General features: G+C 42.4%; 1 protein-coding gene across 1 annotated transcript in view; it reads right to left on the bottom strand.

Moving 5' to 3' along the window:
- The window catches only part of ERN2 (endoplasmic reticulum to nucleus signaling 2), a 176,665-nt gene that overhangs the window by 110,630 nt on the left and 39,656 nt on the right, over positions 1 to 26,379 (bottom strand). Inside the window, exon 2 of the mRNA XM_069209679.1 lies at positions 18,116 to 18,233. Coding sequence (XP_069065780.1) covers positions 18,116 to 18,233 — 118 coding nt within the window. The remainder of the gene's footprint in view (positions 1 to 18,115; positions 18,234 to 26,379) is intronic.

The following is a 26,379-nucleotide window of genomic DNA, read 5'->3' as shown; positions in this document are numbered from 1 at the left end:
AGGTGTAACCAAGCACCATCAGACTTCGGGATGCTATATTGACATTGCAAAATTAAGATCAGAATCGAGGATCCGTCCTCATCTTTCTGTTTGTGTTAAGTTTTAAGGAGGATCTGTCCTCAATTTTCTGTTTGTTTTAAGTTTTAAGAAAACCAGTGGGGCAAACCCACCCGGCCAGTTTGTAATCGCCTGTTCTAATCATATTAATGCATACGTGTTTGTGTGTATTCATAGCTCATAAATGCGATGCGTTGAATTGGCGTTGGTTTTAATTAAGTATGCTAATAAAATCTACCTATCTATCTATCAAATCTAGCATACAACCACAGCAGCCGTTACAGAGGCCGGCTGCACGATTTCTGCATATTACATGCACATTTAAAGACATATTATTACGCATAAATTATCAAAACCAAGACATCCATGCAAAAATGTAGGACAGGCAACATACCTACTGACATCCACACACACTTAGATCAACATATCTACGGCCACCCCTGCGTACAGTCCTACAGCCACTCAAACACATATCAGCATGCATGCAGTTACTCATACACAGACAGAGAGACACTTTTGCATGTGTTGTGCCAAATAATGTTCTATGGCAGTGTTTCCCAAACTCTTAGTTGAGCCGATGTTTAGCAGATCAGGGAGTCTGAGTATTAAATAAATATTATATTCGGGATTTGTCTTGTCACATTTGTGGCAAATATCAATCAGGCTGTGTCTTCAGACATATCGCTGCTTATTCTTTTAACATGGGATTGGTGTCTACATTTCTTTCTCTGACTGCAAAGTGAGAGGAGTTTTTAATGTGAATTATGGTACATTCTTGCTGGAGTACAGGGAATGTGAAAGTAAAGGCAGTAGGATCTCGTTTATCTGCAACAGACAATAAAATGTAAATATCTGTAAATAAACTGTGTGCATTCAGCAGATAGGAAAAAAACGAAGCGCTTTTTGTGATTCTAAATTGTACTGGAAACAGCGATTTTAATAGGATCAAAACAAATCAAGATACTTTACTTTGGTGATGAACGAATGATAACTATTCAGAGAAACCTAATTTCACCAAATTATCATGTGTGTGCTGTGTAGGATTATCAGTAAAATTGTCTGTCTGTGCAAATTTAGTGACAGCTTCAAGGGAACAGGTGCTATCTGTAAATTACAGTGTATTATCGCACGATGCTTCCGTTACATTCAAGCATCGTCCATGCCTCATGTTCGTTGAAGGAAGGTGGGTAGAACAAGTTTGCTGTTCTAAAAATTGGCTCATCTAAAAGTATTAGAAGTGGCCAAGTGGAAATGAGGTAAAGGGCGGGAAGGAAAGATGAAGGAGCCTTTCGACTGAAAGGATCGTCCTCAGAACAGGGTGGTACCTGATCTTAGGCATCTGACTGGAGAAAACCTGTGAGAAAGTGGGCAGTAGGAGACAGAGAGAAGGAGCAGAAGAGGGCAAGAAGTACAAGTTAAGGGTAAATGGGAAAGTCTGCGCTGGGTGGGGCCAGATGTAGATTTAGTCATGACGGAGTGGCATAAGGATGCAAGGGGAAGCCAATTCACAAGCAACTAGCCATGTTTGCAAACTACAACCCTGACGTTGACCCACAGAAACAACAATCATAAAGGCATGCTTTGAGTCCCATAAATCACAGGCACCATCAAACACCACATAAAAAGGTGCAACGATAGAGGGGCATGGTAACTACTGCACCAAGGAGGATGCACGGATTGATGGACCCAGGAAAGATTGGTGCCAATGGCTACTCAATCTTTGGCTTCCCTTTAGAGAAACCACTGTTACTGATTTACGGAATACTCCAGTCTCTAAACGAACTCAATCGCTGCCCACTTTGGAGTAATCAGGTGTCCGTAATAACTCAGTTATATCGACATTGTCATTCCGCCCTCTGCCTTTTTGTATAATCATGAATTTGTGCTTTGCAATTCAGCATTTTAATTTCTTTAATACTGCCATATAAAACATATAAGTCCCAGCCACATCAACCACTGTGGCCAGATCTTCAAAGCAGCCAGTGAATCTGCACCCACAGGGCCCCTTGCTCGCACGGAGAAGGTTTACAACTCATGGGGATTCAGAAACCACCGAGAAGTGCATCAGAACGCCTGCAGAGTCCCAAGTTCCCAGGCGTCTCTGACAAAGGTCTGTGCATTTGATTTCTCATTGGCGCGTACAAATGTGTATTCTCACGTGGGAACAAGTGCAGCACCAATGCAAACAAACACGTCGAATCAGTCTTGTTCTTTCTAGGCAGCAATTGCTGAGGGCTTCATTTCGTACCCTCCAGTGGGCAGGGTGCCAGGTCGGCTAAGGACTGAGCCATTCCTCTTGGAGAGCCTTCGGGCGTGAGAAAGGAGCTGTTCAAAATCTGCCTCCCTTCAAACCATGAAACGTGGGCCTTTAAAGGATGGGTGGTTTCTTTCCAGGTTGCTAACTTTGAATGCTCTTCCCCTTCCCAACTCACTCATGGGCTGTGTACGTACAGCAGTAGGCGCTATCACTGCCCCTAAAACACTGCAACACTCCTGCTCATGTCACCAGCTGTGAGTCCTCTTTTAACCATTTGCTGTCTTGTCATTCATAAGGCAGTAGCCTTGCTTTTCACAAGTGATTGTGTGTCTACCTTGACCGCCTGTGACCCCCTGGCCCTTTTGGTGTAAACGCTAGGAGCGCCCACTGCCCCTCTGACTCAGTCACAACTTTGTAGAGTCCTACATCTTATAAACACTTTGTCAATGCAGGACTCCCATACCTGGCAGATACTAGTCACCAGTCTATAGATATACACCCTGCACCAAACAGGTTATGGTAGTCAAAACACCTTTCAAGCATTCCACATAGTGGACCCTCAAGGTCATAGTTTCCGGATGAACAGTGCTCCAGGATGCACACCTACACCAATCTTCCACACACTGGCCACTTGGCAGTGTCTCCAGGGGGTACTCCCTGTTAATTGTTGGTGGACCCACACGAGTACCGTTTGATTTAACAGTGAGCAGGGTTAGGTTCACTGTTGTTTCTAGTCGTATTTCATATGCCAAACTCCCTGGCGCGCTCCACAAGCCCACAGACAAAACATTCTTACAGCCTCATCTTTATAATACTGACCACTCCTACATTAATAGGTATGAGCTGCTAGGTTTATTCTCAAACTTTCCACAAAACCTCGTGCTTCTGCACACTGATGGCCAACCCTTAAATGTAGGCCAAATTACTCCCAAAACCTGTCAACCAATGCTTCGTGTTCACAATGGCTCAAGTCACAGACAGCAACAACTTCAGACCCATGACACATTTAGCTTGGTCGAAGGCCAATCACTGCAGCACCACAGAAAAATGTTGGGAAAAGTTGTGCTTGCACAACTCTTAATTTAACAACGAAAACATGACATTGGCAAGTCAACGATGAACTCCAATCAGAATCACGAACCATCTCCATCTTGCTGCACTTTCCATATCAGTTTCTGCAAAGGCCCTTTTCACATGTATTATGATGCCAGTGAGAGTTGCAGTACAATACAGTCAAGCCTAAAATTATTAAAACAAACACTCGAGGAAAGGGGGGTTCTGCAGAAAACTTATTTTATTAGGTTATTTATTGAAGATTTTTGTATAGCACGAACCATACTTAGAAAGGGAGGCAGAGATCTTTATATAAAGAGAAGAAACAATTATAAGAGCAAAATAAAAAGTAATGACGTTACAAAGACTGCATCAGGCACCTATATCGTGTGTACAAGTATACACAGACCACTTGAAAAGGAAGTCTTTGAGGACTGGTCGGCAAGTTCTTTCGGGGCGGGGCGCAAGAGAGACCGCCTAGTTGACTTTCCTAAAGTCCACCGAGGGTCTGGAGGGGTCAGTGTTGCTTCAGCTCCTATTTGCACAGCTTGTGGTCATTCGTTTTGGGGATGGCTGGGAGGATCATGTGCCATGGCTTCTAGGCACTCTCAGAGAAAGTTTGCGTGAAAGTCCTTTGGAGCTTACAGAAGCAGGGTTCCACAGACCCACAGAAATTCCGTTCACCTGGAAATGGCACGTTTCTTTTTCAAGAAGTGTAGAGTTCCAGTGTGCAGAGTTTTTCTACTTTTTTCAGATTTAAAGGGTACAGTTCACACATAAAGTGTAAACAGAATACTACTGTGTATCAGGATACATGCATCGTATATTGATTATACAGACCAAGGCATACATGGATGTTTAAACAGACCATCAATATTCCTCAACTTGTTGGTTTGTAACATCAAAAACTAATAGACCATCAGTCACACATACATGTTCATATCTATACGTTTGGTTTGGTGTTGAATGGAAGAATGAGACTTGGAGGGGGATGGTGGAACATATGTAAATCTGATGTCAATCAGTCCAGATGCACTGTATGTATGAAGTGTTTCAGAAAGGGAGTGATAGAAGTATCAAGATGGGAAAAGAGTAGGATGAGTGAAAGGAAGGACGGGATAAAGGAATGAATAAAAGAGGAGAAAAAGCTGGGTGAAGCACCATGAATGCCAATTTAAAAAGACTTCTGGCTTTCAGAAGGAGCTAGTTGAGGGTGGCCAGAAAAGGTGTGATTTAGTTCTGTCTTCTAGATCCTGAGGGCTCACTAAAGATGACCCTCACAATCAATCAGAAGTGCACAGGAGAAGAAACAAAAGGTCTCCACCAGTGACCACCAAATTCTGAAATAAACAAGTGAAAAAAGTCGAGATCTTCAGGATCGACTGTCATATTCAGCAGAAATACAGACAAGAGGGTAACTGATTTCAGGAGGACCACCGGCGCGGGCCAGATCTAGAGAGGCGAACAGAGGAAGCTAGCTATAAAAGACCCTGGGCATCCACTAGAAATAGATATTCTGAAGAGTAAACCGGCCTTGTATCACAATAAACAGATAAGAGGCGATCAATCGCCATAACAACACTGGGAATTTGCTAGAAAGTGGTGCTCAGAAAGGTCTTCCTGGCCGGCTGTGATGGTGATGTTACAGTGCCAGCTCTTGCTGTACTCATACAAGCGCAAAAACAACAAGGTGATGGATGGAGTGCTTGAATTAATCTCAGCCACTGCCAACCTCTTGGGCCGCACTCCAATCCATTGTTTTTTTGCCCACCATGCCATCTCACTTTGGACCCAGCCATATGCAAATCAGTCTTGACCCTGCTCCTCATGGTAACGGTCCAGCCCGAACTGCGGGGTCAGATCCTCCCTGAACGGGAACACAAGCAACCTAGGACAGGTTTTGCCCTAGTTGGAGACCGTCAGCCAGGTATAGCTTGGTTCCAGTGGCACAGTGAGCCCGAGATCAATGTCTGGGCATACCCGCCACACTTAGGGCATGAAATGTAAAAACACCATGGTGATGGATGGAATGCTTGAAAACAATCACAGCCACTGGCAATCTCTAGAGGCTGCACCGCAATCCATTGTTTTTTGCCCTCCGTGCTACCTCAGTTGGGATCCAGCCATATGCAGATCAGTCTTGACTCTGCTCCTCATGTCAACAGTTCAGCCCAAACTGTCAGACAAGGTTCTCCATGAACCGGCAAACAAGCAACCTTGGACGGGTTTCTCCCTAAATATACCTGTCTGATGAACCCATAGCTAGGGCTAAACTGGTCCTGGGTTGCAAGTATTCCAGTTCAGGGAGCTCCTGGCTTGGCAGTTCAGGCTGGACTGTTCTGACTGAAGTAGGGTCAGGACTGATTTGCATATAGCTGGGTCCAAACAGAGATGGCATGGTGTGCAAAATAACAATGGATTGGGATGCGGACCTGAGTGATTACCAGTGGCTGAGATTAATTCAAGCATTCCATCCATCATTGTTTGGTATACTTATTGTGGCACTTTAAGTGGGACGGGTATGCCCAGACATGGGTCTCGTGCACACTATGTAACAGGAACCCAGCTGTACCCGGCTCACGAGCCCATGACTAGGTCAAAACCGGTCCTGGGTTGCTTGTGTTCTGGTTCAGGGAGGACCTGGTTTGGCGGTTCGGACTGGACTGTTCAGACTGGAGCAGGGTCAAGGTTGAGTTGCATATAGCTGCGTCCAAACTGAGGTGGCATGGTGTGTAAAATAATGATGGACTAGTATGCAGCCCGAGTGATTATCAGTGGCAGAGATTAATTCAAGCATACCATCCACCACTGTTTGGTCTGCTTATTTTGTACTTATAAAAGAAGCATTGTTTAACTACATGAGAAACAGTTAGTTCTCTCCAAGACACGAAAAAAATCATAGAAGTGCAGTCAGTATATGAATAAGACCAACGGCAAATATCTGTTACAAACAAAGCAAAACCTTAGAAAAGCACTGTCATTATCACTCTAATGCCCGGTTTTCTATATGAGAATAAGGAAGCTGTCATCAGCTGTATGTTTGCACTCCACAGGAAAAAACATATGAGATTAATTAAGTAAACTAAGCTTTCTCAATGCAAGCAGAAAGCTGTATCCCGCGGATTGAATTGGTTATTTCTTTCCTTTAGATGGTGATGTTGCCAACAAGTGGCATCACCATGCTGCAGAGGGCAGAAGGGTACAGCTAGATCCAGTAAAATACTATGTACATTATTTGTAGAGCAGTCACCCAGGCTATAAGAGTGCTAGGGAACTAAGGACAGACTAAAACAGGCACAACACCAATGAAAAAAACAAGGCACGGCCTATAAGACTACATATTCTATACAGGAGCACAGTGTGCTGGCTTCCTTCAAGGCACTTCGGCTTTAGTGCTGATAAAAGTTGACCAACAGAAAACACTGGAGGGTAAGGACGACTTCTGCAGTACAATTTATCTTGCACTGTTGATTTGTCCCAAGCCTTCCCTGGAAGGCATAAGATAAGAAACCCCAGCAAGGAGACAAACTGGAAATCTGTCCATGCTCCCCTTTTGCCAAACAGAGTATAGCAAACGTCATTCTACCCCATCACATCCCCCAAAAGCCCGTAAATACTCTGCTCTGATGTGTGTGGACCTGGGTGAAGCTGAAGACATAGCTAACTGAAGAGGGGATACAGTTTACCGATGCAAGTGTGCATGCCACAGCGGGTCTTGTGAAGGCCACAACCAGGTGGTATGGCAGATCCTTTGGCATGCAAGATGTTTTATGTGGTGGTGCTCTTGATTGTGTGCCTCATTTTCGTATACCTGGGATGAACTCCAGTGGGAATTATCTGCATTGACCTTTTTCAGCACAATCCAAGGTTCACATACAATACGGCCTTAAGACTGAAAGGTATCCAAGCGATGCCACAAAAAACCTAAGGGGTCCAGACACATTCCTAAAGCGATAAGCCTTCATTTCTTGGCAAAAAACTTTTTAAAGTCAATCTTCCAAATCATTCTACAACTCCATGAACAAATTCTGACCACTTGATAAAAGCCTACGGTGCAAGTAGCCGAGTCTGGTCTAAAGATCTATGTCGACAAACTGGAGCACAGAAAGTGTGCTTCACTTTAAGGAAGGCCAGCGCAGAACTGTGCATGATCTACCAGTAATATTAAAGATTTTGAAAGGTGTGCGGCTGCAGCAGGTAACCAGGGGTCTATTTGCTAAATTTGGAAAATGTGCTCTAGCTGGTGATTTAGACACAATATTTGAATAACCTGCAGCTTGTGCAACAACACCTTCTAAATACGCGAAAACAGAAAAATATACTAGTCCTACTTGGTACCAGCAACTAACTTAGCTCTTTGGTGATACATTTGCATTCTCTACTACAGGTTTAAAGTTGGGCCCAGAGTGACAAGGGATTAGCACTAGCATGAACAGAAACAAAGGAGCTTTCTGATGGAAAATGGGATGACAATGAAAATAATGGATGAGGGGTTAGATATTCTACATTTTTCTTGTGTTTCCATAGAGGCGAAACCCGGAGACTTACAGGACAAAGTGACAAAGGAGGTCTCCTTAAGTACCCTTTGGTTCACCAAAGGCTCGGCTCCACCAGAGGTTCTTCGGGAGGCACAAGCGCATTCTGTATGCTTTAAGAAGATGAATTACAGTACATCTCAAGCAATGGCGATTCCAAAGGATATGTTTTGTTGCAATACAAATGAAAATTGTGAAATTAAACGAAGAAAAATAGGTGTAACCATGTTAACAAAGATGATGTTTTTTATGTTCATGAATCATTAATTAAGCCAATTAATAGACAGTCCATGGAGATTAAATAAAATGATAAATAAGCAAGCTAGGGAAATACTGATGCACAAAATATACATACATCTCTAACAAAGTTATTTGTACTGGTTTATTTGGTTAGCTGGAAAAAATGTCATAGACATCTAAAATGTACATACAGGAACCACTATAGGCCACTTACAGTATCAAAATTTGATTAAGTGTGAAGGGTGGGGAGGGGTTGGAATACCAATTACAAGAATAATAAAGAGGAGTTGATAGGATTGGCAGTCATCATAAAAATGGAGAAACAGCAACTAACAAAACAGGGTAACCCAGTATACACGGGAAAAAGTATGAGAGAATTGGGGGCAAAGAATGGCGCATAATCTTGCATTTATTAGCTATAAAAATAGTTCATTCTCCTAAGATCGTTCAGGACCCTACTTGGGGAAGAGTTAAATAGTCATGGTGGTTCGACTAAATAAGGTTTTTGTCTGATGTGTCTCAGAGGTGTCAGTCAATGGAAAGGAGATCCTTGTGGCCCAGAGTTAGTATGTACATTACCCACACCCAACAAGTATGTTTAGACAGCCTGTTCTCTTGTTTCCAATGATAAAATATAATGTCAAGTGCAGTTGATGATAGCACGACTACAAAAATTTTTTGCAATGCTGGTGTGAATAGCACAGGCAGGAAATGAAGAGACAGTTTATGAGAGATTTGTACTGAAAGTATATTAGGTAAAGTTACCAAATTTCACCCCAGTAACGTTTAATAAATGTACACTCAAAGAATGTAATCAAGTCTATTTGCTTTCTTTGGCAGTGCCTGCATGATGGAGTTGGCAGCAGTTCTATTTTATGCATCTTCCAGGTAGGCCAAAATGTCCTATATAGGGTTATTGTACTGAACTGAGAAAATGCCAATGTTATTTTGCCTTAATGGGTAATACTATGTAAGATCCCATTACTTTTATGTTAAAGGTGAGAAGTGGAATTTATTGAGGTCTTCGATTAAGTTCATTTTCATTGCCTTCAGATTAAGGGTGGATCAAAAAATACTATGTTTTCAATGCCACGTTGCCCTGATTTTTAAATTTTAGCAACAGCATAAAAATGCCTTCTATTTGAGCTAGTTTTGTTTCTTAGTTATATCTACTTTCAATTTTAGGAAGCTATAGAATTTAGAACTTGGAAGATAACATTCATTTTGAAGGCGAGTAACAGTTTTTGGATATTTTCAGATGTCCTGTCATCGAAGTGTGGGGTCCCAAGGGTCTCAGCCTTTAGCCCCACTCTCTTTATTATTCACATGAGATCTCTGGCAGACATTGTGCAGGAGTTTGGGATGTCGATTGTGTCCTACGAGGATGATACACAATTAGCTCTATCCCTCGCCAAGAGCAAGAAGCTGGAGCAACATTAGCTAGTCCCCTACCTTGAAAAAGTGGCCGGGTGGATGGTGAACTGTTGCCTAAAATGAATGGTGACAAGACTGAGTTAATGATCCTGGGAAACAACCTAGATCCCAAGCCAGTGACCAGCTGACCAAACTCTCTGGGGAATCTTCCTGTCCCCAACTCCCCTTTGAAGAGCCTGGGAATGTGGCCGGATAAAGTCTTATTCATGGATGTCCAAGCAACTAGATCACTAAGGTCCGCCTATGGCTTATTACTGAGGATACCAATAATCTACAGAGCTAGATGGGGAGGCAGATCTTTTGCATACTTGGACCGCAAACTTCAGAACTCACTCCCCTTTGAGCTGAGACACCTGGACGATGAACCTCACTTTTTTTTGAGCTGCGACACCTGGACGATGAACCTCACTTCAGAAAAATGCTTGAAGCAGGACTCGTCTCACAAAAAACCTGCATGCTCTGCTTATACTGCTCCCCGCAGTGTTGGAAAGCCTTAGGGCAGTGGTTCCCAACCTGTAGTCCGGGGACCCCTGGGGGTCCGCGAAGCCTTCTCAGGGGGTACGCGAGAGCCTACAAAATTAAAAAATATTAATAAATATTGACAAATTAGGTCCCCAGCTTCCACTAGTGACTCAGATGGGGGTCCCTGGATTCCCATGATGATTCATTGGGGTTCCCTGGGTTCCATTAATGTTAAAGTGGGGGTCCACAGAAATCAAAAGGTTGGGAACCACTGCCTTAGGGTAGCCATGCGCTTTAAAAATATAAATAAGATATGAATCCTAATAAAGAAGCAATACCCTCCAGAGCTCTGTAGTCATCCAAACATCCCACTCTAAGGTCAGGTCAATGATCTTAAAGCTTTGGTCTACCAGAATGACATCTGCGATGGAGAATGCAGTTTGGATTGAAGATTACGAATTGCAGACAGACTGTTTGCTATTACAGGGCAAATGTTTAACTCTTTAGGATTGAGTGATAAGTGAAACAGGTGAAATGAGCAGGCATTGAAATTAAAGTCTACACAGGTCCATTAACGTTCGGGAAGCATCTAAAAAAGACAACAGGTCCGTTCTATGAATAAATGCAATGCAAAAAAGTTAGTCCAGGCTGCAGCTTGGAATGGTACCATCTGTGTGTCAAACAGTCAACAATGACTCGAGTAAATGGTGGAGACTAAAACCCATTCAATAGATTTAGTTTACCTACCCCCTCTGTTAGTATGACATCATACAAATCTCTCGGCTGCGTGAGGGAAAAGGACATTCTGCCCAACAAAATGTCTACTGCGTTGTTGCTGAAGATGAGCATTCATCTAACTACTGATTACATTAAATGTAAGCAACTCCACTTGACTCAGGTTTGCAAGAGTACACCACCTGGGGGTTTACAAGGCTGCTGATGGTGCAGTGGTTGGGACTCTAGCATCCTGGGTGATTATGCACAATAATCACACCAAACCCAAGAGGGAAGTACCTCCTATCAAGCAAAAAAAAACACAAATCTGGATGTTTTCAGGGATACCTCAGATGATGCCAGCTGTTCTTGGCAGGTCTTTTTAAAATTCATAAAGTCATACACATTGACCTAAGAATAGACTACCAAATGAGATAAGTGTAACCAAGTCCTTCCTCCATGAAAACACTTTAAAGGTACCCATTTGAGCTAATGACCTATATCAATGTCTATTGATGCTGGAAAAAGAAAAACATAGTTGAAGCGTCACTGCAACCTTTTAATACGGGCAAAATAAACGTATAATTGTTAAATCTTCGGAAGTGGACAGACAGGCGGTAGACACACGGCAACCAGCTGTTTCCATTTGCCCATTTCCAAGTTTAGGCTCAAGGTTACCAGAAAAGAATAATCTTCCAATGGTAGCCAGTCAGTCAAATAACTTTATTCGGCGATTGCCATAAAAGTGTGAACCAGAACGCATTTGCCGATCTATAAATATTATAAAACACAGATAAAACTTAAAAACCATTACTAGAAACACCGCATAAACATCCAATCTAAAACCCCTTAACATAAACAGATAAATATACTAAACATGAATAAAATCACAAAATCAGAAAAATACAAATATTTGCTTAAAATGATAAACTATACATACATATAACGAATTTAAAACGGAATAAGCCTTTTCCTAATACTTAAAGAAGCTGTAACAAAATTGAATACATGATGACAAGTTTGAATATCTGGCAATCTCTGAAGATATAGTAGAGCTTCCTTGTAGTGAATGGGTCTAAGAGGACATAAAATGGGTAGAATGAAAGCCCCTCTGGGAGCAGCATATAAAGGGCAAAAAAGAAGAAAATGAAAGGTACTCTGAGTTGATTTGGAATCACAGGGACAAAGTGGTAAATCCTTTTTCCAAAGACATGGTTCAGGGAAAGTTACCTTAAAATGAATTAGATTAAGTCTAAAAAATGTTAAAAGAGAAATTATTCTAAAACTTGAGAACCAGGTCAAATAGGGTTCAAGGCATGGAACAGTCACAATCCGAGAATAGGGATCGAAAGATTTCAGTTTCAGGGAACTATAAAATCTCAGCTCTGATATATGGTTGGAATAAGTAGACTTCAAAACAGACCTAGAGTTTGTAGTTAACAAATGTGGTTCGTCAAACATGTACCTAAGCCCTAGGTTCACAAAGGAATTTCGCAGAAACATAAGCCAAGGGATCCTATTTGAATTTTCCAGTTGTAAACAATCAGAAATACAGTCTTGGACAAGTTTTGCCATAGGGTTTGACCAACATCTGATCCAGAGCAGTAGGGGAGCCATAGAGACCCTGTCCTCCAAAAAGCGCTGGCCAAGATCTTCATGGCAGGTGATGTTTGCGATACATTTTGGAACCAACAATAATCTGCGCAGGAATTTATTTTCAACGCTCTGGAGAGAGGGTATTTTGTTATAGCCCCAGACACCAGCCCTGTAAAGGACTGCTGCAACGTGGTATGGTAGCATATCTGAATGTGTTATTCAAACTAAAATTGAATCAAATGATCCTGGCAAGCAACTTCACTAACAGGATCAAAATCAGATCAATGGAATCATCCACACTGACTGTCATGCGTGGTGTTCATCAAGGGTATTCCTCTTATGCCTGCTTTTCAACACATACCCATGCACCCTGGCAGCAACAGGTAAAAAATGTACACTGACAATACCCAAATTTACTTCCACTTAGAATCCAACCAGCCTTAGTATGAAATTTGACCAGTAGATTAAAGACAGCTTCTTATGCATGAAAACCTCCAACACAGAGATCCTAGAGGTCAGAGATAATTAGTCGTATGGGCCATTGATTTTCAGGCTTATAAAAGTGCTTACTTTGTGCCAGGGTGGGCTATAGTGGGCACCAGCAATCATTTTTAGAGAGCCTGGGCGTACTTTTCATCGTAAGACTCTAACCAAAGCAAGAAAAAGAAATTCATAAAATAAGGGAAAAAAGATGAAGAGAAATATAGGAAAACAGTGTCGCAGGATGAAAGCTGGATGCCAAAGAACCCGCAAGAGTGAGATATAGAGGGGGGAAGTGTAGGGTGCTGTAAGAGAATAGCGGGAGGTGAAATCAAGACCGGACAGCCTTGGTATTCACCAGTGGTGGTATTGTGTGGAGGCAACAGCAGACTCTGAAAAAACCTGATGGCTCCTGCACTTACACAGTATTTTATTTTACAAATTTAGCACTGCTTTCACACCACAGAACACCACCTCCAGCCCTGGCAAAAGTAGGAAATTTGGGGAGTCTCTTCTGCACCAAATTCACTTTAAGTCCGCTGGTCAAGTCTGTGACAAGGGTGGCGATCATGACGTCTGCCTACTCTTGAATATGACCTCTCACATTTACACTTAGACTAGTGTAATATTGTTTACTTTAGTCTTCCCAGGAAACTATCTCAAGAGACTTCAGGTGAAACAACTGTGACTCTGGAACACATTTAACCATAACAATGGAGAGTTGAACTCAACAACATGAAGTTCAGAAAACTCAAAGCTGAAAACTTGCCTCAACTGTTAAATTAGCTAACGTGTGCATGTTTTTGTACTGGAGCCGCTGTCAGTAGTGAAAGATGAGCTCACACAATTTCATTAAAGTGCACTTTGTACTATTGAGACATATTTAGAAGTTTTAACAACGTATACGTCTTGATGCAAAGCTTGCCTTAGAGCAGTGGTTCCCAACCTGTGGTCCGGAGACCCCTGGGGGTCCGCGAAGCCTCCTCAGGGGGTCCGGGACTGCTTAGAAAATTTAATAATATTAACAGATTAGGTCCCCAGCTTTCAGTAATGACTCAGTGGGAGGGGTCCCCGAATTTCAATAAAGATTCAGTGGGGGTCCCAAGGTTCTAGTAATGATAAAGTGGGGGTCCACAGAAGTCAAAAGGTTGGGAACCACTGCCTTAGAGGCTTCTTTCACAAAGACATACTGTGGTACTGTAAACTGGCAGTCAAAGGATTTGTGCTGGAGGGGGTGTCCTACTGGTCCACTGGCCAAAGTAAACAGGAAATCATCTGGTACTTGACCCCAAACAATATATCCTGAATATGGAATTCCACACCACGGGGACAGCTTGGTATGCTTATTTACAACTGTAAAAATAAATTGTTCGCAAACAAGTAACATATGTAGCCATGTGCTTTTTAGTGGCACTTTTCATTGTTTTTCGTTATATCTACAAGAAATCATACTAGAATGCAAAGAAAATAACAAAATCAAACAAGCAACTCATACTGGACATACAACATCTCAGACTCAGTCCATCTCTGCTTAAAGGTGAAATGCTACCCAACTCAAACAAATAGCAAAATGGAATGTATGTACTGAAATAGCTAAAGTTCTGTGCAAACCTAGTTGGCGAGCAATGGTGAGCTGTGCATGGCAACAGAGTCGTGAGGGAATCAGGTCAGCGAAAGGAATAGAATGACAGGGGCAGCAGAGACAGAGCGAAGTGTGGACTGAACCCGCAGCAAACTCCTATAACATTCTAAAAGTTAAGCATGATTAGGTTTCAGTGGGCTTTGATCTGCGCATGTGCTGCTGAGGGCAATGTCCTGGAAATTAGTTGACTGTAGTTGTCAAAGCTGGCAGTGTTTTAGGAATATCTGTGCCCCTCTTAATCCACTGCTAAACTCAGAAGGAATAATATGCAAAACCCAGCCCTTCACGGAATTCTGTTATTTATTTTTAGTTTCTCATCTGCATTTTTGTAGCGTGGACATAGCTATATGAGCATCCGAGTGCTTTACACATGGCTAAAGACATACCTTTATAACTGAGTTAAAGATACTTATGCATATCACCCTCAGCCTTTCCGTCCCTGTCTAACCCCAAGTGTCCCAAGTGTCAACTGGACGTCGACACTGCTAGGAACTAGGCACTGTGTTCCCACCCACAGCTAACGCAGCCTATTTTTGCATCTAAATCTTTTGGGAAAGTGGGTGTGGATCTGTCTGCAATGAAGAGGCTTGCCACTGGAGAGCTGAGTGCCCTGACCAAGTAGAAGGGGCTGTAATTAGGCAGAGATTCCAGGAAGGAAGATTTCTACAAAGCCTTCATGGCTGGAGAAGAGCTCCGTAAGCTGCAGACCACTTCATAAGAGAATGAGCAGAGTGAGGGAGCAGGGAGTGAGTGCGAGATTTTGAAAAGCTACAGAAGCAATACATAAGCCTACGGATGGGCAGGGTACATTGCAATACAGTAAGCAACAAAAGTCCTTCGATGCCTCAGTTAACACTAGATGATTTGTCAATTATTGATTGTTCAACAGATCTTATCTCAAATTGACGAATAAATATGAATATAACAAGACTCCAATTGTGTATAACAATAGTTTTTTTATACAAATTATGTAATTCAGGATCTACATTTACATCACGTGGTGCTCTGTGAACAAATGATCACACGGTGCGAGTGGGCGAAGGGATAAAGAAACAGCAATGTGATAATAAAAAGACAATAACCAACTAGAAGGGCACTGGTAGGGCATATGCATATATATTATTGTTTCCACTGATAAAAGAATCAATCATCATTAGGACAGACATCCTATGGATGTTCAGAGAGTAAAGGTAAATCCTAAAAGAAATGCGAGAAAGTTGTTTAAAATGGAGAACTGTCTCAGTATGTTATTCCAGGGCTGGAAATTACAAGTCAATGCGTAAACTGTAGGAGGAACCCGCTGTCAGTGGGCTCTGTTGCTAAAGGATCTCTATGTTGGAGGTTTTTAAGCATAGGAAGCTGTCTTTGTGGTAGAGCGGGCCCTAAGTTGGAGAGAGAAGAGTGGCCTCTGGGCAGGATGGACCTTGGTGCCTTGTTTCGCAGGCTGGAATGCATCCATAGGTTGCCTAGAGATAGTCCTCTCCCAGGTGGGATCCGTAGATGAAAAGGGTTTACCATGGGTATGGTCAGCGGGTAAGGCTGAGCATGACATAATGACAGTACCGTAAAAGGCAAGAACTGAGGGAACATGGGTGATCCTCTTCCCTACAGGGAGTGGTCTTGACAACAGGATGTGAGATTGGAACTGACCACGCCGATGCAGGTGACTTTTCCACATCCCTTCCGCTTAGAAAATGACATCTGCCAGAGGATTGGCTAAAGTTGCTCCATTCCTTTCAGCTAGGTGATCCATGTGAGAAAATCCCTCTTTTTGCATGATCACCCCCATTTTATGTAGACTGGTATTGCTGATTTTTGAACTGTGTACACTGGACGCTACTGTCAAATCCCTGGTGTATGTGCTCTGAACCCTAAAAATGGTAAAAACGACTAATCCCCAACTGGATTACTGACCTTTCTAGAAAGGCCCCAGCATGTGGTGGAAGAAAATACACCAATGGCATGGAAAGTTAAATGTTACCTGTGAAATTCAGCATATGTAGTGTCACCCAATACTCTGACAAGGAAAGCATGGCGTCAGACCTACCTGTGTTTCCTGACTGCTGCAGCTTCTAAACGTGCAGGCAAACCTGTCAAAATATCCCATTTAACTGAAAATAACTCTAGTTTTTAATATTCAGTAAGCCACTACTAAGTAGTCCTTGCAGCCCAAAGGTAGAGTGCCTTGTATATAAAAATTGTGGTACATGAAAGAATTTAGTCTTAGCATGTATCTACTGTGGCTGGGCCCAAAAGCTATTTTCGCTCTAAAAGTCTCCAGCAGTTTATATTAGAAAAACTACATTTCTGATAAAATATTTCTGGCATCTTTGGTTTGGGATAACTAATGTTTTAATTAAGGCTCACGGTTTTCCATTTTTACAGATAAATACAGACAGAAAAGCATCTATTTTCTAATCTGTATTTATTTTTAAATATGGATAAAAACGAAAATGAGGTTGCGTTTGACTGATTTTAAGTGTTGCCAATCACAGGCCAAACGCTGGGCAGATTGATAAGAAACTAAGGGAAACATTTCCTAATGAGGTTTAAGCAGCTGTAGATGTGCATTATACTGATACTGAAATATGCATGTTATCATAAGAATGTATTAATTTATCAACCATGTTCATTTATATCACTGAAACTTGCCAGGCATTCAAGTATGAGTGTAAAATTATTGGTTAAATAAAAGTGCAAATTTACTGGCTTCAACTTCACTTTTTTACAGAACCAAACATAACTATGGATAAACACAGAAGAATTTTGCAAAAAATAAATATGGATGAATACAGACAGAAATGGCAAAAAAATAAATACCATAAAACCGGGGCCCCGATTTTTTATGTTGATTAAAAATCTTAAAAACCCAATTCACAGGTGAAGTTGGAGTTTTAAGAAATATTTAGAAAAAGTACATTTTAAAAAGTTAGATTTTCTTTGCCTGAAACCTTTGGCATGCTAATTTGCATTAGCATGTCACCAGCTGTCTCCTGTCGGTATCCCCCACCCCTTCAACACCTTTAATGGCTGGTGAAAAATGTAATAGTTGGTGAAAAATGAACCCAGAACATAAACAATGGGTTTAGACTTTAAGCAAAACCACCTGGGTACCAAGACTTTGACTTTTTACACCAGTAAGACCTAACCAATTGTCCTGCGTCCACTGCTGCAGTGCCTCAGTCATACACCCACACTTCCAGCATCCTCAGAGCCTCATGGAGGCACAGTACAGCACAGGTGTTGTAGACACACATTTGAGACCATGTACCTCATTCATATGGCCAAAGAGGACATATAGATGTCAATTATTTAGAGTAGAAAAACATGCGATAGAGCAGTGGTTCCCAACCTTTTGACTTCTGTGGACCCCCACTTTATCATTAATGGAACCCAGGGACCCCCACTTTATCATTAATGGAACCCAGGGACCCCCACTTTATCATTAATGGAATCCGAGGACCCCCACTGAGTCATTACTGGAAGCATGGGACCTAATTTGTCAACATTTGTCAATATTTCTAAATTTTCTAAGCAGTCGCAGACCCCCTGAGAAGGCTTCGCAGACCCCCAGGGGTCCCCGGACCACAGGTTGGGAACCACTGCGATAGAGTGAATAATAATTAATAATTGCCTTTTTCTTACCATCCTTTATTGTCCACCTAACCTCTCCAGTGACTTTGCTGACAGCATGCAGGCTCCCGTCCAGGGTGGATATGAACAGGAGAGACTCTGGCAAGGTCACCGAGTTTCCTGCATGACACTGCAAGACGACAAGATTGTAGCCTTCAGTACCAATGAAAAAAATCAAAGAAGGGACAATGCATAGTGTAGAGTTACCAATACGTGGAAGAAGGAATGACCTAAGTTTAGTGTTAGTGAAAGACATGCTCACAGTAAAAAAACAGATGCAGTTTTAATACTGAATTAGAGTGAACACAAACATCTGTGACGCACTTCACATTCACTCTCCAAGCTAAACGTGTTGCAGACAAAATGATTACATCTAAACTGACAAATAAAAGAAATTTAGAAAGCCCACCAAATAACTTAACTTTAAACATTCTGGAAATCATATATTGAAACCTGGCCAAACCAGCGACTCATTGGGAAGGTGGGACCTGCAGTTTTCTGGAAATGGCAGACAGGGCCGGACTGGTTGTAGCGGCATCAGGTGTTTCCTGGTGGGCTGGAAGGGTGGGGGGCGGTTTTGAAGGGGTGGGGACTGGTTTTGTTACTGGGGGACGGTTTTGCAGCAGTGCTTCGCCTTCTTCCCCCCGCACCACCCCCTCAGGCCCGGGGGCTGGGCTGACAACATTGCCTGGGCTGCTTTGGATTCCCAGACCGGCCCTGATGGTAGGCTAAGGTGAAAAATGACAGGCCCTATGTAACATCCGACGAGGGGGGTCGTACATTTTCACTTATGCTGTTCACTCCACACATATTTAGAGTTCTTGGCCCAAGCAGCGTCCCCTGCTCCTCTTACGTAAGGAGCTGGACAGTGGAGACATCTTCATCAGGGAATGTTTTTCAAAATAGCTCTGGAGCACCAAGGCAAGCGGAACAGCTGTACCCTCTTGCACTAACTACATCACACCACTTGGGGGAGTCAGGAATTGACTGCTGAGAGAATCTCTATCGGTGCACCTGACCTTTTTGTTTAAAAGTGTTTACTGAAAAAGAGTGCTAAACATATAGGGACAGATGTATCAAAGGTTTTTACCCATTCAGTGTCTATGAGAAAATGTTTTCATACATAGGGCCCATAGCATCTTGATACAGTGGGGAAACATCTATCATTGCAGTTACGCATTTTGGGCTTGATTCACAAAGGGCCTCGGCACTCGTGGAGGCGACCCCCCAGTTGTGACGGGTCCCGCACTGCATTTTCCCATTGTGGAGGTCCGGCCACAAGTGCGGAAGACCTTTGTGAATTACGCCCACTCAGGGAATTGGAGTAACAATATTTGTGACTTGTATTACAAGAGTAGTAATAAGTTAACAATGTTTGTGACATGCATTACATAACAATATTTGTGACATGTAACATATAACATGAGAAATTATGCCCTGATAGTCTTGGTTTATTTAAAAGTTGAACGCCCTCACTTCAGCCCAACACCATGTCAGAGCACGCTGCCTCTCCCACTTTAAACACACGTTGCCCTTGGGATGAAGATCCTCCCAGCACAATTACAAAAATCCTTTTATTCACACTGCTGTGCTTTTTTCTGGTTCCGTGTTCGCCACTGACTCATTGTGGCTCTAGTTAGTGCATTTTATTAAGTAGTCTTTAATAAGAACTTTAAGATTATTCTGATTGGCCCGTGGCACCTCTGCCCATGTTAAACAAGCGCCCTCGGAAGACAGTGCCTGACATTTGACCTCGGTCTTTGAATGCCCAGGAAATGTGACGAGATAAGATTTACAGCCTGTTTATTACAGAAAACAAATTCCTGGAAAAATACTGTAAACACGGCTTTTGCATGGTGAGGTACTAAATGAAGCTGGGGAGACTAAAGCAAATAAATCCAGCAAATGGGAAGCAAGAAAACTTGAGTTCCACACCACAAAGCCAATGGCAAGCGATGGACAGAATGCATTCCCAGGTCAACTTTCCGAAACTCCACTAGAAGTCTTTCGCATAACAGACAGCTGCGCTGTGTGGTAGGCTGCGAAATAAAAACAAGCCCAAGTGGCCATAAAATAGGTTCATAGACTGCTAAAAAAAATGGCCCACACAATGATCTGTGAGAGCAGCCCATCATGCACTTCCTGATTGCCTTATAGGCCAGTCCGACCTCCGAAGACATGGAACTCTCCTGTCTACCTATTCTGGGACACTGGGCGAGGACACTGGGTCAAAAGAAGGTGGAGAAAGGCGAGGAAGGATGTAAGGTGAAAGATGAAGGACAGAGGAGGAAATGTGGTCTATTTACTAAGCAGTCGGAGGAGATGGGTTCGAATGTAGGCACTAAACTGAAAATTGTGATCCCAGGAAAAACAATAAAAATTACTTACATTTTTCCCTATAAAGTATGGATTCTAGTTATCATTTCAGTACTTGATCAAAACGGCACAGTGTGATATCTTTGTATTGTTTTATCTGTGTTTTCGTAGCTTCTCATTTTATGTATGGTTTATGTATGGTTTTCTTAGGACCCTGCATGCCCGGTAGAATTTGGAATGTAATCTTATTAAAGCCTGTGGTGGACTCCAAAGTAGGAGGGAGACCTGAGTGGATGGAGTTTCTTATCTTCTGTAATAAACTTGGAGTTTGAACATCAACCTGTCTCCTGGACTTCTGTGGACTTCCCCGACTTCTCACAGTCTGGGCCATACACCTGCACCGCCTCTGCCGATGAACCATAACGGTGCTGGTACATAACCAGGAGCTCCATCACTGGAATCAGATTAATGTAGGCGCCACGTTTAAATCCGTTACTAGTACCAGATTAAACAGATCTTGAATATGGTGATCAGATGAAGCCACTTGACAGGCAGAATAAGGCAGACACTGTAAGGAAACATGCAGCTGAGGCCAGGTCAAGCACAAGTATTTTGCAGTTCTAAGGGCTTCACTAAAGGTACTTATTTACTACCTGGAGGATACAGGACCTAACAGGACAACATAGATTAACCAAGGCGAGATCGCAGTTTTGCCAGAGAAATAGGAATAACTAATGCATAAGGAGAAATATTATGGGTACAAAATACTCAAAAAGCTTAGGCAGAGACCGGAGACCTGGGTCAATCTAGACACACTCAGGTCAAACACGAGAGAAATTAGCAGAAGCTGTCTATGAAGCCAATGCAGATTCAAGAAGAGTTTAACACTGAAGAGGATGCTCTATACAGACCCTTCCTCAGAAGGCCTGACAGGCCAGAGAAGACCTTGTGGGGTGCGGGACACTTGCTTAGAGCCATGAGGGAAGAGTGTTACCTGAACCTATCCAGACACAACTTACCAGCTTAGTGGTCTGCACTCTCTGAGCCAAGCCACAGAGGTTTACAGAGAGACACTAAGCTGAACAGTAGCACCTTTAAACAGGTACCTTATTGTTCTGGATACAAAAGACACTTCAAAGAACACACTCATCAAGACGCCGGGTATTTAAGATAAACAAAACTATCAGTAATATTTATAAAACACCAATACAATTTCCTCATCGGGTGCAGTGTTCTGTGCCCACTCCATCAGTAGCGTCACTATGATGCTGTTAAGAAACATATGTGTACCTTCCTTTGGTCTCTGTAAGGGTTTGATGAAAAGGGGTTGACCCCCCATGCCTCACTATCTTGGAAGGCCTTACCAGCCATGTTCAAACAAAGCAGTCTGTGGAGGAATGCTGGTATGCCTGGGAGGTGCAATTATACTCCTTGTCCAGATGCTACCTTAATTGAGCTGAATTAAATCGTATGTGACTGTTCTTTGGAGTCTCACTGCCCTATACCTCATCCCCTTGTTAACGTTTATAGATAGTCAACCTCACAGTTCCTTAGGGGAGAGGATCTCCGGCCAACCCTCCCAACATCGGTTCTGGTGCATCTATCAGTTTACCAAAGGGGGAGACAGGAGGATTCAAACCATCCATCTCCAGTGGATCTCCATGAGCTTTAAGGGCTTGATACCCAGATGTGGGATCAGACTAAACCAACACCCACACCATCCACTGAAATTAAGAAGGGCACCAGAGAAAACAGCAATGTGCCAACAGCCAGCAGATCAACACATCACTTTATACTGCAGAGTATACCACATCCTGTTTCTGTCTTCATGCCAGAGTTCTGAAATGAGACGTTCAAGGTGAGAGAGATGAGAGGGAAGAGTTATAGTGTGCCATAAGTAACGCTATTGTGTCTTTGGCTCATCCATATTTACTTTGTGGGCTAGAGGATGGATTTGTGATGAGGCTTATTTTAATTTATTTCCAGGAGGTATGGTGTGTCGTCCCTGTTGTTGAGCTTCGGAGGCTCCAGGAGTGCCAATTCATTACTAAGCCATAACAGCAAGAGACTCTCAGTCTCGTCAGTGAAAAGAGGGGAATCACTGGGCTGAAGAGCAAGCTGATATGGATTAGGGCAAACAATGGCTACGTCAAATGGTTCATAACTCTTTTCCTTGACACAAACCATTCTGGGAGAACAAGAGGATAATAACGACCACTAGGCTGCAAAAGGCATTCCTTGCACTGTAGATATTCTACTTGGCTGAAATTTCACGATAGGGCCACTACGCCTAATGCCTGGATCTGCTGTCTATTTTGCACTCAAATGCCCTGCCAGGTTTAGGGTGCAGCGTGGCATTCTCTTGCTTGTGGACAATATCTGCACAGTGAGGTATATCGATCACCTCAGGAGGTGGCAAACCGGGGTCAATGACTTTTGACTCTACAGACTAGAAGATCTCTACTCATACCTGGTCAAATCAATGTTTTGGTCAAAGTCTCTTGGGATCCAGCAGTGAGTTCACCTCCTGCTGGAGGCAGATCTTCTATCACTGGTGGCATGCAACATTTCAAGTTTAGGTGGGCTACAGGAGGACTCAGAAAGAGACTGAATTATTCCTATATTAATCTTGTGCTACAGCTTCTTTAAAAGGGTACTGATTACCTGGCCGCCTTGGTCTAAGTGGTGCCTAGAAAAGGACCAGTATCCTCTTTCAGCTGGAGTGGCAGCGGTGGCTAATTCCTTCACCCCTCTAGCAGAAGAAGGCAAGGCATGGCCAATGAATACTTTCAGATCTGCTAATTTGGCAATGCATGAACATTTTGTGTAGTCTATACTGAGGGACGTCCTTTTGTTTGTCATCTTCTGACAGGAAATAAACAAGTTAACCTCAATGCATCCAAGCACTCTCATATCTAGGACATCAGCAAAGTGTTGGATCTTTTTAGAAGATGATTTAGTGAATGGTGATGTGGAGTTTAATCTCCTGCAAAAGGGCATCCTATCTTAGGGAAAACAACTAAAGGAGGAAGGATGTTCACAAACACCAGAAAATCAAAGATGGATCCAGGACAGTGAGCAAAGTACCTCAACCCACTTTGAGCACTGGAAGGGCACTAATCAAAATGAAGTAATCATACTTGGGCCATACTCCACAGAAGAGAAAAACAAACAAAGAGAAAGCGAAACCGGCACATGCTGACCAATCAAGAGCCAGCAAACTACAATGAATGCAAAGCAATGGGCGGGCTCTAAGCCCACCTTTGTTTACAAAATGTCTTGCAAGGGAAAGCACATGTGCTGTCTGAGATGAGAACCAATAACACATGCTTTCTAATGTGTAAAGACACTTATTCTAAGTGCATATGGCCTTATCTCGTCATCTTATCCACCATAGATAGTTCCACAGTTCCACTGTTTGGAAACTAAAGGACTATGTAGGGGTTGCTGAGGACAACTCTAATTGTCACCGTTGTAAACTTTGTCCCCTTACCTCTACATTGCACACAAAGATTGCACTGTGTTGTATCCTACAGATGAAACAATGAGTTACTTTTCATACACAAAATTAGTCTCTGTCTAAGAACGTGTATCTAAAATCTGTATTTCAAAACGCAAAAAGGTGGGTGGTATAGTCACAACTTTTCTATTTCAATATGATTGGCCATACATCAATTGTAGTGGCTTAAGACATTATACTTAGGTACTTATAGATATGTTTTATTTAGCTGCACAGTTACATAAGACAAGTTTGATACAGTTTATTAATATAATCGGCTCGCTCTCCGCAAAATCATATTTGTCAAATTAACAACATTGAATACTCTTTTGACATTATTTCAAGTGTTGTTACAGCAGATTGTATCATTCCAACGGTTGAGGGATACACCTTATCTACACAACAGGTACATGTTGGTCCAAATATGACTCTACACATCCAACGGGCACCCATGAGTGGGGTCCTGAAAAGACCCACCCACTCTCCAGTGATTTTCACCAAGGTTATGGAAACCCAAGGGTTTATCTAGCCAACGGTAAAACAAAAACACCATTAGGACACCAAAGAACTCACTTGCTAGTGACTTCCACCTCTTTAAATCCTATCACTCACTCATCCAATCCTAGATGTCTAGGGTCTACATAAGGCTCGGGCCTTCAAGAAAAGAATGTGTGCTATTCCACTCACTCATATTGTTTCTTTTTCAGATTAGCTTTAGGAATGAAACATGAAGAATTCACACCCCAACCCATGGGGACGGAAGAAACAGAAAGGTTTTTGGCAAAGAGGTTTATAATACACTTTTTTTTTTTTTAAAGCTGAACAGAGAAAGCAATGGACGGGTTGAGAGAGGAGGAAAGAACACGGAGCACATACAGTAAGGAAAAGCAGCACAGGAGAGTGAGAGCAAATGTGGGATGTAAGGGACAAGCTGGGTGTGTGAGGATGAGGGAGCAACACAGACACGTGCATTTTTGAGGGGGGCAGCACATCAAGGAGAGAGTAAGAAAACACAAGCACTCTCATGGAGTGCTGTATGAAAAAGTAAATAGAGAACAGTGTTTTCCTTGAATGTGAGTGGTGGAACGAAACAAGTCATGGTAAAAAAGCTGTGCTCCTGGGGAGGGACAAACACATGAAGAGAAAGGCAGGCTACTGATTGAGAAGTAAGCAAATTAAAGTGACAACAGAGCCAACCAATGGTAAGCAATGAGATGGCTTTAATCCAAATAATATGTTGTTATGGTCCACAATACAACTTTTGACCACAGACTGGTCAAAGCTTCCTGCAGACGAGACCTAAATCAGAATGGCATATACCACATATGCAGATTCGCAAGTGTAAATGTGCTGTTTCGATTATATGCTATTTTAACAAAATAGTTGACGGAGGGAAATGGTATCACTTGAGGTTTCACAATTCCTGAATGATAGAGACTTCCAATGCTGAAAAATGGTAGTAAATCATATACAACACTGGCATCAGCATATCTACTAGGTATAGCCTGTCGGCTTTCAGTCATGAGAGCAGATAGACCAACACTTGAGAGTGGGTGAATGCTTCAAATGAAAACAGTTGGAGAAACAGAGCATGATGGCCTTCAGTAAAACACAAAGGTTGGGGTATAAGTTCATAGACTGTTTATTTACAACAGGGCAGATAGGAACCACAACACCAAATCTGGTACTAAAATGACCTGTGACGGTTTTTTAAACGGTAATGAACATAGAGGTGAACCAGGGTTCTTTTAAGCATTGCCCCTCTTGAATCAGGAGAGTACCCACATGAACCCATTCACCAGGTTTAAAAGTTGCAAAATATTCTGTATTATTCAATTCATCTTTTTAAATAGTGCCATAATGCTCTCAAGGTTTCCAGGCCTATGCATGACTACCTTATCTGGCCCAGATTATTTGTCTGCATTCAGGGCGTTGTAGTGCTGATTTTAAAATAGAGAAAAAGACTATAGGTGCCATAAAGCAAACCAAAAACCTGGCATGGATGAGCTTCTCATACACGGACAACTTGCGAGCTCTGAGCTGTGCACCCAAAGTCTGGTGGAGAACTCAGAAACTTAGAAAGTCCAGGTTTGAGTAGTTCATCAAGTCCAATAGTTTCCTTTCAATTCTGGCACTTAAAGTCCTGTTTATTTCATTATAAATCCAGAACTACAAGTACCAGAATGCACAGCAAAAGTATGGATCTGGCTTGGCAAGTGAGCCACAGACTGAGCAGACTTGAATACTCTGCTTGTAGTTTCACACCACTAAAATTAATAGTACTGTAACCCAACAGTGCTCATTTTAAGGACATAGAAGTATGAAAAGCTGCTGAATTCAAACCTTTCACCTATTGCACACAGATATGAGCAACAAGTACACTAACCCACTGAGCTCTTTTGCTAACCTAGAAGTAAATTATATATAATATTGACGTTTGCATTTGCTGGCAATTGCTGTG

Source organism: Pleurodeles waltl, chromosome 10, assembly GCF_031143425.1.
Source record: "Pleurodeles waltl isolate 20211129_DDA chromosome 10, aPleWal1.hap1.20221129, whole genome shotgun sequence".
NCBI lineage: Eukaryota > Metazoa > Chordata > Amphibia > Caudata > Salamandridae > Pleurodeles > Pleurodeles waltl.
This window is presented reverse-complemented; position numbering and strand designations above follow the sequence as displayed.